Source organism: Microtus oregoni, unplaced genomic scaffold (genome assembly GCF_018167655.1).
Source record: "Microtus oregoni isolate MIOR12 unplaced genomic scaffold, Mior012 000011F_ref0000422, whole genome shotgun sequence".
NCBI lineage: Eukaryota > Metazoa > Chordata > Mammalia > Rodentia > Cricetidae > Microtus > Microtus oregoni.
Window position 1 is genome coordinate 29,332,601 of NW_024543070.1, and position 12,216 is coordinate 29,344,816.

Sequence of the window (12,216 nt, forward strand, 5' to 3'; positions counted from 1 at the left end):
CCCACAAACAAGAGGCAGAGATTGGGAGAGGGAGGGAGGGAGAGAGGGAGGAGAAACTAAAGGTGTGAGCCACCGCTGTCCAGCAAGATGCTATGTCTGTGCAAGTGTGATGGAGACAGAAGAGGTTGTTGGATCCCCTAGAGCTGCGTTATACTTGGTTGTGATCTGGGAACTGAGCTATGGGTTCTCCAGCTCCAGTCTGCCCCAGTTTGACTAGATCTTTAAGAAGACCAGGGATATGATTCTAGAAAGAAGCCCTCATACTAGGGCTTGAGATGACAGTTTTCTAAAGTGAGTGCCTTCAAAGAAGAGGTGCTGCGAGGCAATTCTCACTGGTCCCCACTTTAAAACTGAGAATGGAGTCAAGAGGCGAAGCAGATTACAAAATGCCACATTTTTACTTGAGTATGTTTTTTCTTTTTGTTTTTCAAGATTTATTTGCTATAAAATCTCTTAAAGAAACAAAACAGTAGGCTCGAAAGGCGGCAGGGAGCAGCCAAGCTGGATCCTGGCTTGAGGCAAAAGCGAGTGAACTGCTGGACAAAAGCCTCACAGTGAAGGAAGGCCTTAGCAGGGGCTGTAGGAAGGTGAGCGCTTGCTGTGTGGCCAGCTGCTTGTTTACTGTTCCCATTCACTACCCGAGCAGAGGCCAGGACACTTCGCAGAGGCCCTTTCCCGAATGAGACAATGATGCAAAGCTTGGGATCTTTTAAATGGTCTGCAAGGCTTTCCAAAACAGGGCTCTTTTGTGCCATTTCTGAGACTTAACATGTGACCTAGCAAAGGTTGCAATGTGACCAGCTAGCAATTCATTCACTTATTCAAAGAAATTGTACTGAGTTTTCTGTGTACCAGCCGGCATCCTGAGACTAGGTGGGGGTGGCTGTGGAAACCAGGACAGAGACCTTCACAGTACTTTCTAAGCAAAACTATGTAATTCGATCACTTCTAAGAATGCCCCTAAGCATGTGGGGACGAACATTGGCCAGAGAGGCTTAGGCTCCACAATAAGCCCTAGTCATAGTCAAAGGGGAAAAGCAAGCAACAGACTATAGTCGACCTGCCGGGCAGTGGAACACATTTTGGTGTCATAGTTAAGGTAGCTGAGATACACTGGACTTTAAATTGGGGAATGAGGCGCTCCGATTGATTACACCTGCAGCTGCTTTGTGGCATGAAATAAAAAGCATGCGTAGATTCTACAAATTCCCTGTGACTACTAGCCGAAGTTCGCAGCTAGTCTCATCTGTTTTCTTTGATAACTTGAGGTCATTTTTGTAACACAGCTAGTGGGAGACAACAGTTTGAGCCATGTTTAGGTGCAAACCTTCCTACTTTCGGCCCTGAAGCGGGAATAGTCAAAAGTTCCTGCACTATAGGATGTGAGGGTAAAGAAGACTTACACAAGAGAGAGCAACTGTGCCTGGCCCGACTGTGACAGGCTTTCAGAAATGTTCACTTCCCTTAGTTATTTCAGAGGGCTCCTACGAGGAGTATGGGACACTCGGGAAACTGCCGCCCACTTTCCTCTTGCTCCCCTTTCCTTCTCGTCGAGTGGAACAGAGAGCAGAGCCCACTCCGGCAGAGGCGCAAGGCCAAGCTCGGCTTCAATGCGGCCATTGTCATCAAGCCGCACCTCCCCCGCTTGCCGCGCGTCCCCATGGCAACTCGGGGCTTCGTCTGCCCCCCCAATACCCCCGCCCCCAGTCCTGCGGACCGGAAGCCGGGCGCGCCGGGGGCTTGTGGGAAGAGGCTGTGAGCGACGGCGCAGCGTCTGCCCGGGACGGCGAGGCTGCGGTGGGTCCCGAGCCAGAGGTCAGCGGCGTGCGGAGCAGGGTTCGAGCAGGGGCGCTGGGCGGGGCGGGGCGGGGCGGTCGGACAGCGACCGGCGTCGTTCGGCGTCTCGGGCGTGCGCGGAGAAGGCCGCGGCGGAAGGGCGGCGGCGGCGGCTTGCCGTACTTCGGGTGTCCGCAGAACCCCAGCGCCCCCGTCCTCGCCGTCATGTCCTCCCCTCCCCCACCGACCGGTTTTGTTCTATTTCGAGGCTCTATCGACTCGCGGAGGGTTCTGGGAATCGCTCAAGCCGAGGTGGGATCCGGTCGTTCTCGCGCACGGCCTTCTGGGATTTGTAGTCCCGCCGGTGCAGGACGGAAACGCCAGTCCTGGGTAGTGGGGTGTTGTGGGGCCTCTGCGGCCCTTCGCGGTGGTTGCTGGGAAGAGGACATCGGCCAGAGTTACTGGGGCTGGCTGGGCTCGGCGCTGTGAGGCGGGAGGTCTTTGAAGACCAGGATCCCGCCAGGTGCTCAGCGGCGTTCCTCCTCGTCCCACGAGCCTGGTGCAGTACAAAATAGGAGAAAAAGCAATTTTTCTATTACGTAGAAATGTTTGAGCCGTTGATAGGGTCGGGTCCAGGAATAGGAACAAATAACTTGGATTTTGCTATCAGGCCATCATTCCACTCAAGAATATTTAACGGATCTATATGGTCTGTCTGTTTGATACGGTGTTTTCTGATTCTTTGTCTTCACCTTGACAGGTTTCAGTAAGGTTTTCTTAAGTTTCTGTTTTTTATATTCTTGGCTCTGATTAAATAAATAGTGGCTGTAAAGGTTATTCTTCCTCTATTTTTTTTTTTTTCAAGGCAGGGTTTCTCTGTGTAACTCTGGCTGTCCTGGAACTCGCTCTATAGACCAGGCTGGCTTCGAACAAGGAGATCCACCTGCCTTTGCCTCCTTAGTGCTGGGATTAAAGGCGTGCGCCACCACTGCCTAGCTAAGCTTATTATTCGTAATGTGCTGTGAACCGTGACACCGGTATGATTTTGCAAATACTAAAAGGATGAGAAAGTAGCTCACAGATTTCCCCAAAGGAAAAGCTAGGGGAAGCTATTTAAGGAAAAAGACTCCAGGCCACCGTGAGAAGTTGTGAGTGCTTTTTCCCATAGCATTTGCTGCAGGGGATGAACTGTCGCTGTAAGTTTAAGTGCATGTATGTTGTGATGGATGCCTAAATGCCATTTGCTTTTTATGTGAAATAGTTTCTTCCCCAGTGTTACGTGATCCGTTACTGACCTGTGTAAAAGTGAATCTGTGGCAAAAGCCAGCAACGCAGTTAGCTTTGCTATGTAAATGAGGACAGTCTTGCCTCACCTAGGTGCTGGACAGCAGAACCAGCTACTAGTGAACAGAACATTTTCACAAATATTTTGTTTCAGACGTTCCTAAGCAATGCTTTTTTTTTTTAACTTTAAAGAAATAATGTGTGTTCGTGTGTGCGTGTGTGTTCACATTCTGAGCAGTAGCTCAGCAGCAGAGCAGATTTGCACGGTACTTGTATACAGTCTCTAACCACGGGGGTGGGTGCGGACAGTCAACCTGTTTCCTAATCCAGATTTATGACGACAAAAAGAAAAGTGGGTATGGGGCTTGCTCCAGCCTGACCGCCCGTGCTGGACCCCAGATTCTGCACAGAACGGGAACGAACCCTGCATGCTGTCCTCTAACTTCCACACCTGCCTGAGATGTACAAACACAAGATCAATGTCAAAAAATGTTTTAAGTGTCCTACAGTTCTGAATATTTAGCTTTTATTTTATGTATACGTGTACCATGTGTTGCCTGGTGCCTAAGGAGGCCAGAAGAGAGTTCTGGGGTGCTGGAATCAAATCTGGGTCCTCTCCAAGGGCAATAAGCCTTCTTACTTGCTGAACCAATTCTTCAACCCCAAGGGTTCAGAACATCTGGAGAACACTGCAGTTGACAGAGTCTTATGTGGGTTCTTTGGGTTATTAATTTACCTTCTGTTGACTTCATGTCACAGACTGGCAATCTTTTTCTGGAAAGGGCCAGATAGTAAATATTAAGTTGCTTTAGATCTTAGCTGAAATTGTCGAACCCTGTGAACTCTCCATTATTGCCTGGACTATGATTAAATGTAATGATTTATGGATACAAATTTAAAAAATACAGGGCTGGAGAGATGGCTCAGTGGTTAAGAGCACTGACTGCTCTTCAAGAGGTCCCAAGTTCAATTCCCAGCACCCACATGGTAGCTCCCAGCTGCCTGTAACTCCAGTTCCAGAGAATCCAACACCCTTACACAGATACACATATAGGCAAAAACCAGTGCACATAAAATAAACCTTTTTTTTTTTTTTCGAGTCAGGGTTTCTCTGTGGTTTTGGAGCCTGTCCTGGAACTAGCTCTTGTAGACCAGGCTGGTCTCGAACTCAGAGATCCGCCTGCCTCTGCCTCCCGAGTGCTGGGATTAAAGGCGTGCGCCACCACCGCCCGGCCTACCATTTTTTTATTTAAAGTATTTTTTTAATTTTATGTGTGTGTATGTATATGTGTGTGTAGGCCTCCACATATCATGTCACACTTGTGGAGGCCAGAGAATAACAGAAGAAGTAAGTTCTCTCCTATGGAATGCTGGTTGTCAGAGTCAAGTCATCAGGCTCGGCAGCAGGTGCCTTTGCTAATGGAGTGACCTTGCTGGCCCTAGACAGATACATCATATTTTCCTATCATAAAATGTTTCCATGCCTTTTAGCAATTTAAATTTTTATACTACTCTTACTATGGCTAGTGTAAGTTTTTACACTACTCTTACTATAGGCAGCAGGCTAGATTTGGCTACCTGTGGTAGCATTTCAGTCGATATAAACTATTGATTGAAATTTTTAATCCAGTAAAAACAATTTTTTTTCTGCTGCTTTCAAATATCTTGGGGTATTCGGTAATTTGTGTGTCTTTTATTTCTTATCCCTTAGGAGTACCTTTGAGGAAAGCAGAGTATTTCTGTGAGTACGGTCTACATCCTGCCTCGGCTGCCTTTCCTTGAAGGATTGTAACAGGATGTCTGCACAGTCGGTGGAAGAAGATTCAATACTTATAATCCCAAATCCAGATGAAGAAGAGAAAATCCTGCGAGTGAAACTAGAGGACCCTGATGGTGAGGAGGGATCGAGCGTTTCCTGGAATCATCTCCCTGACCCAGAGGTTTTCCGACAGCGGTTCAGGCAGTTTGGATACCAGGACTCACCAGGTCCCCGAGAGGCTGTGAGCCAGCTCCGAAAACTTTGCCGCCTGTGGCTCAGACCAGAGACACACACTAAGGAACAGATACTGGAGCTGGTAGTGTTAGAGCAGTTTGTTGCCATCCTACCTAAGGAGCTGCAGACTTGGGTTCGAGAACATCACCCAGAGAATGGAGAGGAGGCAGTGACCGTTCTAGAGGACTTGGAGAGTGAACTTGATGATCCTGGACAGCCGGTGAGCATGTTTGCCTCATTTTTCCCAAGTCAGTGGACAAACTGCGATTAACTTCATTTGACTAAGTTAAATTATGTCTGTGCCTCCCTCCTGTTCATTTGCCACTCTGCAATACCTGTGCTGCTCTGTAGTTGGAATTTTCTTTGTGCCGCCAAACAGCTCCCAAATGAAGACACAGAGACATTATTAATTATGAGTGTTCCACTAACTCCTTTAACTTAACCTGTTTCTGTTCATCTAGGTTGTGCCATGGGGCTTTTTACTTTTCTTTTTATTCTGTGTGTCCTACTTTCTTGCTTCCTTCCTGTCTGGCTGACTGGCCCTTGGTGTTTCCCTATCGTTTCCTTTTCTTCTCTGAGCCTAAATCCCTCTTCCTACTTACTCTCCTGCCCAGAAGTTCCTTCTACCTATACCTCCTCCCTCGCTGTTGGCCATTCAGCTTTTTATTAAACCAGTCAGGTGCCTTAAGCAGGCAGAGTAAAACAGCAGCACATCTTTACATAATATAAACAGATGCTGCACATCTTTACATAGTTAAACAAATACAACACTGCATAGTTAAACACTGCTCTGCTGTCTAGAACTTTGTATTGCATTTTTTTGTGGTATCTCTTATGTGCTTAGTATCAAAATTCCTTCTCAACCAAACTAAAACCATGTTTTCAGGTTTCTCTCCGCCGGCGGAAACGGGAAGTGCTTGTAGAAGAGATGTCTCAAGAAGACGCTCAGGGATTACCAAGTTCCGAGCTTGATGCTGTGGAGAACCAGCTCAAGTGGGCATCCTGGGAACTCAGCTCTCTGAGGCACTGTGGTGAGGATCAGAACTCTATGGGGCCGGCCTTTCCCAGAGTGCTTTGCTTGTTTTTTGGAGAAACAGTTTTAAACTGCTGTTTAGAAATTGCCATGCTGTGAAGAGCCTGACTTTGCTGGTGGCCGACTCAATGGCCTCGGGAGTTTTCACTCCTCGGTTTTAGCATCTCTAGCTTTTCTTTCATGACGACTGCCCATACTGGGGCTTCGGCCTGCCTGACTCTGCGCCAGCGCCTGTAGACCATGTCTGATCACACATGCCACTGCTTGTCTGCCGTCTGCATTGTGCTCTCTTGTTCTTGGCTCCTGCCTAACTGTATTAATACGGTGAACTTACTGGAAGTCTCCTTCAACCTTTTTATTTTATTACTTGAATTACTTTCTAAGATTTCAGCTATTTCTGGTTTTTTTGTCTCAATATTTTACCCCTTTTTAATTAAGAAACTTTCCCCCCATATTTTTTTTAATATTTATTTATTTATTATGTATACAATATTCTGTCTGTGTGTATGCCTGCAGGGCAGAAGAGGGCACCAGACAGATGGTTGTGAGCCACCATGTGGTTGCTGGGAATTGAACTCAGGACCTTTGGAAGGGCAGGCAGTGCTCTTAACCTCTGAGCCATCTCTCCAGCCCCCTTCCCCCCATATTTTAATTTAGTTTATGTGTATGGGTGTTTTGCCCTCATGTGTGTCTGTAGCATGTGCATGCTAGGTGCCCTTGGAACTCAGAAGAGGAAGTCAGACCCCCTGGAGCTGGAGTTACAGATGGTTGTGAGCTGCCCTGTGGGTGCAGGGGATTAAACCTGGGTCCTCTGGAAGAGCAGACAGTGCTCAACCACTGGGCCATCTCTGCAGACCCCTTAAGAAGCTTTTTAAAAAGATCTTTTAAATCAAAAGTATGTGTGCTTGTGTGTGAGGTTGTGCATGTGCGTGCAGGTCTCAGGGCAGGGGAGAGCACTGGATCCCTGGAGCTGTCGGTGGGTAATGAGCCCAGTGAGGGTGCAGGGAGCTGAACTCTGCTTTTTTGCAAGAACTGTATGTGCTCTTAAGCACTGAATCATCTCTGCAGCCCTCTAGAACTTAAAAAATAAAAATAAAAACCTCAGAAATGAGACGAGGGTAAACTCTTTACTTTTTCCTAAGTATTTATTCAAACTAGGCTCCCAAGCTATAATATGGCTTAAATGCAGAAATATCAAAGTATAATTGTTATAATTCAGATTTTTTTGTTTCCAGTATCCTGGCACTTAATGCTGTGTACTTGTTTATATGCCCTAGGATACTAAACTTGCTGTGTTGGCGTTTTGTTTGTAGGAAGTTTGTTTGAGAGTGCGTCAGTCTCTGAGGTAGATGGAGATAATGTTGGTTTGCCACACATGAGGACATGAGCAGGTTTTCTTCCTGTGTGAGGGGATGGTACTGTAAATCAGACCTGAGGCAGAGGTGCGATCCGCTCACTATTGTAGTTTTCCCTAGCTCGTGGGATGTTGTTCAGTGTGCTCTTCAGAGGTGTACTTTCATGGGTCAAAGCTGTTCCCTTCCTAAATTTTGGGATGGCTTTCCATGGTTGGCCTCATTTGAGCAGTCTAGCCGCTTTCACGTTCAGAGAGTTCCATTTATTTCATGTCACAGGTCCTCATTTGCCCTTCATACTTGACTTTTCAAGTAGCTAAGCCGCATTAACCCTTTGGGCCCTTGGGTCTCCCTCCCCCCTGCTTTCCCGCTTGACTTTCCCATGGTGGCTCCCCCGGCCACTCTCGAGTGCTGCTGCTCACCGTAGTCCCTGTTACGCTGTGTGGCCTAAGCTTCAGGGGACTGTGGGTGAGTCTTGCTCTCTCCTCTGCCCGTGAGTAGGCAGTGCTGCCACTGTAAAACCAAGGCTTTTTTCTAGACACATCTCACTCAGATTTACAAGGAACAGTGTTTCTGCCTGCTGTGACAAATAGCAAATTGGGGCGAGCTTCTTTAATGCAGACTTTTCTTTTTTTTTTTTTTTTTTGGTTTTTCGAGACAGGGTTTCTCTGTGGCTTTGGAGCCTGTCCTGGAATTAGCTCTGTAGACCAGGCTGGCCTCGAACTCACAGAGATCCGCCTACCTCTGCCTCCCGAGTGCTGGGATTAAAGGCGTGCGCCACCACCGCCCGGCTAATGCAGACTTTTCATTATGCTGTATTGAAGCTCTGAGTGTCGGCTTTAGTTAACACAGGCTGCCTCAGGTCATCCCTGGCTGTATTGAAGCTCTGAGTGTCGGCTTTAGTTAACATAGGCTGCCTCAGGTCATCCTTGGCTGTTTTTGGTTTTATTTATTCTGGGTTTTTTTGTTTTGTTTTGTTTTGTATTTTTGTTTGTTTGAGTCTTTGTCTCTGCCTGGTCTGAAGACGCCTGCCTCCTCTGGGTACTGGAGTCTAAGGAATGTGCCACCACACCCAGTTCTCGACTTCTTATCAGGACTCTGTTCTGCTTTGAGTTCAGTATTGATTGTGACACATTAATTTATTTCAGCAGCAGCTGTTGTTTGACACCTTCTTTTTGTTATTCCTTCATTTTGATATAATCTCTTAAAAACTGTTTCCTAATGGCCATCATTTTTCCTCCCGAAGTTTCCTTCAGACCTAGCCATATCAGTTTGATTTTTCACTTTTGTTTTATAACCTGTCACCTTTTTGACTATGTTCTATTTAGAAAATTTTATGTGTGTGTATTACATGTATGTGTGTATGTATGTGTGTGTATGTATGTATATGTATGTATGTCATTTGTTCAGTTGCCCAGAGAGTTCAGAAGAGGAGTTGGACCCCCTAGACCTGGAGTTGTGATGGTGGTTGTGAGCCTCCCAGTGTGGGTGCTGGAACTGAACTTGGGTCCTCTGAAGGGCCATGTGCTCCTCATGACTGAGCAATCTCTCTAGCCCCTATGTTAAATTTAGATAAAACCAGCGCACACCTTTAATCCCAGCATTTGGGAGATAGGGGCTGTTGGATCTGAGTTTGAGGCCACCCTGGTCTACAGAATGAATTTCAGGACAGTCAGGGATGCACAGAGAAACCCTGTCTTAAAAAATGAAAAAACAAACAAAATAAATAAAATAAAACAAACAAACTAGATCAGATAAGACCTTGTGTGTCGTTTTGTTGTCAGGCAGTGGCTCACTGGCCTCACCCCCCTTTCCTTTATTGAGAATTGTCAGCCTCATATATTCATAGATGTGTACGGGTTTGTTTGTTTTAGTTCATGAACAACTTTTTGTTTTGTTTTGTTTGTTTGTTTTTTTGCCAGGCATGGTGGTGCATAATTTTAATGCCAACATTAGGAGGCAGAGGTAGGCTGAATTAGTATATACATAGCAAGTTCCAGGCTGGCCGTGGCTACATAGTGAGACTTTGTCTCAACAACAAATAACCATTTTTTTTTTTTCCCATTCAAGTTCTTTTCTCTTCAAGTAGGAACTGAGTGATACTTGTATTTTCTTTTATTTCAGATGATGATGTCAGGACAGAAAATGGAGCGCTGGCTCCAAAGCAGGAGATTGCTTCCGCTGTGGGATCTCAGGAAGTTCCTGGCACTCTTAATATAGGTGTTCCTCAGATTTTTAAATATGGAGAAACCTGTTTACCCAAGGGCAGATTTGAAAGAAAGAGAAATCCCTCTCGAAAGAAACAGCACATATGTGACGAATGTGGAAAACACTTCAGCCAGGGCTCAGCCCTTATTCTTCACCAGAGAATCCACAGTGGGGAGAAGCCTTACGGATGTGTCGAGTGCGGAAAAGCCTTCAGCAGAAGCTCCATCCTTGTGCAGCACCAGCGAGTCCACACTGGGGAGAAACCTTACAAGTGTCTTGAGTGTGGGAAAGCCTTCAGCCAGAATTCTGGGCTCATTAATCATCAGCGAATCCACACTGGGGAGAAACCTTATGAATGTGTTCAGTGTGGAAAGTCCTATAGTCAGAGCTCAAACCTTTTTAGACATCAGAGACGACACAATGCAGAAAAACTTTTGAATGTTGTGAAAGTTTAAGAAATTAGGGGGAAACAATGAGCACTCAGGTCTTTTTCTTCAGAAATGAAGACAATTAAAAACATGAAGTGATAGAGAAAAGTTTTTTTCCCTGTTGACTGAGAAAATCCACTGGGAGATACAAAAAAAAAATCTTCATCATTATTATCTCGAAAGAAATGCTGTTAGGCCTAAAAACTGAAATTTTAAATAATTCAGGTATTAATACCTAAAATTTCCATGTGATATTTATATTCTCTTTTCTCCCAAGTAATGAGCTACCTAATTCTTTGTCCCTTTCTTAACAATTTCCTTTTTCAGACAAAGAGTTTATTTCTGTGTTGGTCATTGGAATGTTGTTTTATAAGAATACATACCTTTCTATTTTAAAAGGCAATGTAAGAATTGTAAAATCTAAAAGCCCATCATTGAAAAACATCTTTGAACATTTAGTTTCCTTTTGTTCAGTTTGAGTATATTTGGGGAAACTAGAAGATAAAGGCTAGTCAAAGCCTCAATGTTAAATGCGCCTTAAGATCTCAGATGAGTGATGGTGGCAGAATTTTAAAGAGTGAGGGAAAACTGGACAAGTTACACACTGAAGTGTTTCAGTTACATACAGGCATCTTTCCTTAGGAAAACTTCAACAACAACAACAAAAAACAACAAAAAAACTGATTTTATCTAAGTTGTGGGCATCTTACTAATGAAGAGAGTTTCCTATGTAAAAATAGCACTTGTAAAGTGAAGATAAATATTACACTAAGGAAGAATGCTGGTGTTGAAAGGCAGATGTAAAATTAGGCACTTAGATGATGTGGCTTTTAGAAAATCTCCAGTCTAACTCATTTTGCTCTCATCCTAGTTAAGGGTATAGAAAACTCCTTGAGGGGAGGGCAACAATATCAGGTTTGCTCTTCTTATTCCTTTGGTACAAAAGGGTTGAACACCAGGCTAAAACAGCCATGCATTTGTTACTGAACATTTTACCGACAATGCACTGTGCTAGGTACTGTGATCCTACTGTCAGCAGGTAGGTATTTGTTCCACTGTAAGTCACAGGGGTTTCCCCGTCAGCATTCCCAGGTCACTCTGAGATTCCCAGAGTTTAGTTCTCTTAGCAGTGTGTTGTGTTTGGAGGGAGGTCAGCTCAGAAAGCTAGCTAGTCAGCTCTTCGCACTTTTCAGAGGTGAGCTCAAGATACCCTCTATTAGTTTAAACAGTTTTGAATCTTAAAAATCCAAATGTAATTTCTAGTAGTATTGTAGTTATAACTACACGTTAAGTTGAATGGACCTTTAAAAATAAATAACTAGGCTATGAATAACTAGTTTTATTAACTGGCAGAATTGATTGAATTTTTTAATTTACAGTCTTAACACATTTTTTAAAAAAAACATTAAGTGTAACACATTTTAGTAGTAGGATTCTGTATACCTGGCTAAGAATCCAGGTACTGTGGCTCTACTGTTTAGTGGCAAACTCTGGAAGTTAAAGCATCGAGGATAAGAAAATGTGGGGTTTTTTGTTTGTTTGTTTGTTTTTATGTAAGACAGGCGTCATTACATGGAAAATGATCCACAGGAGGACAAATATTTCCAACAATTTGGGTTATATCTGGTACTTGGTTGAATTTTAAACTGAAAAGTGAGATTTTTGCGTGAGTTATTGAAAACAGTTCTAAATGCAGTGCAGCTGGTGAATGAGGCAGAATGAAGCTTGTTCATAGATTTCGGATAACAATTCTGAAAAACGTGCTTTATAGATTAAGATTTATTGAAGTATAAATATGTAGTAATGCTATAATGTATTTTTAAGTTATACAAGAAAGGTAGGGACTTGTGTTTGGGTCTTTTCTCTGTGGCTGAGAGGAAACACTTTAATGTCCAATAAAGCTGTAAACACCTCTGCTCTAAGGTAGCATGACCTGGAATCGTGTTCCTTATTTGTTTATGGCTGGTTCTTTCCCAGTAGGTTTCTGAGGTGGCACATTTGATGACTGCTGGGATGACAGAGTAGGTAATAGGGTGGAACGCCAGACTTAGCAATTTTAGGGGTAGATTTGGTAGAGTGGAAGCACAGAAAAGGCGGTACTAGAGTTGGCAGATAGGTGTTGTCTTTCCGGCTCTGACCCTT

The 12,216-nt window shown here is 44.5% G+C and overlaps 1 protein-coding gene across 5 annotated transcripts; it reads left to right on the top strand.

Moving 5' to 3' along the window:
* Positions 1-1,619: 1,619 nt before the first annotated feature.
* Positions 1,620-11,996, top strand: LOC121453522 (zinc finger protein 24). Of its 5 annotated transcripts, none has more exons than XM_041660372.1 (4): positions 1,620-1,815; positions 4,772-5,273; positions 5,940-6,084; positions 9,563-11,996. In XM_041660372.1, the coding sequence occupies exons 2-4, from the start codon at positions 4,857-4,859 to the stop codon at positions 10,099-10,101; spliced, it is 1,101 nt and encodes a 366-aa protein (XP_041516306.1). In that variant the 5' UTR covers positions 1,620-1,815; positions 4,772-4,856; the 3' UTR covers positions 10,102-11,996. The 5 variants fall into 5 exon arrangements, with proteins under 5 accessions (XP_041516306.1, XP_041516311.1, XP_041516309.1 ...); XM_041660377.1 differs by having other exon boundaries at positions 1,620-1,797; XM_041660375.1 differs by lacking the exon at positions 1,620-1,815 and adding an exon at positions 1,839-2,088.
* The last annotated feature ends 220 nt before the right edge of the window (positions 11,997-12,216 follow it).